Source organism: Gymnoscopelus microlampas (genome assembly GCF_963454915.1).
Source record: "Gymnoscopelus microlampas genome assembly, chromosome: 9".
NCBI classification, from domain to species: Eukaryota; Metazoa; Chordata; class Actinopteri; order Myctophiformes; family Myctophidae; genus Gymnoscopelus; species Gymnoscopelus microlampas.
This window is the reverse complement of record NC_139946.1, coordinates 13421662-13422104: the sequence shown is the minus strand read 5'-3', so window position 1 is coordinate 13422104 and position 443 is coordinate 13421662. Positions and strand designations below refer to the sequence as shown.

The following is a 443-nucleotide window of genomic DNA, read 5'->3' as shown; positions in this document are numbered from 1 at the left end:
ACCACCAGTCCCCACCACCACCAGAGCAGACCGACTCCCACGGTCCCAACCGCCGGCATCATTCCCAGATCACACCGTTATCCTTCCCGACCTGGATGGATCCGGGCTCCGCCGCGACTGGATACTAGTGGATATGAAGAGAGAGAGAGAGAGATCGGCGGTGGGAGGGGGAGAGAGGAAGGTATAGAGAGAGAGAAAGAGAGAGAGGAGGGAGGCGTGTGGCGACAGGAGGGGGAGATGGATTTAACTGCCTCTTCAATCCCTCCTCTCTCTTTGCTGTTGTGTCTGAGACTTAACGGCAATTATGATCGTTTTCTCTCCAGCACAACGTGAGGGAAAGAGTGGTGGAAAAGGTGTGTGTGTGTGTGTGTGTGTGTGTGTGTGTGTGTGTGTGTGTGTGTGTGTGTGTGCAGAGTCATTTGCATCCCAAAACTGCCATCATG

At 54.2% G+C, this 443-nt stretch overlaps 1 protein-coding gene across 1 annotated transcript in view; it reads right to left on the bottom strand.

Annotated features, from left to right (window-relative positions):
* Nucleotides 1-192, bottom strand: part of colgalt2b (collagen beta(1-O)galactosyltransferase 2b) — a 53730-nt gene extending 53538 nt beyond the window's left edge. The window contains exon 1 of the mRNA XM_084067463.1: nucleotides 1-192. This exon is cut by the window's left edge and continues 204 nt beyond it. Within this exon, the coding sequence (XP_083923589.1) occupies nucleotides 1-62 (62 nt within the window). The 5' untranslated portion in view covers nucleotides 63-192.
* Nucleotides 193-443: the final 251 nt, after the last annotated feature.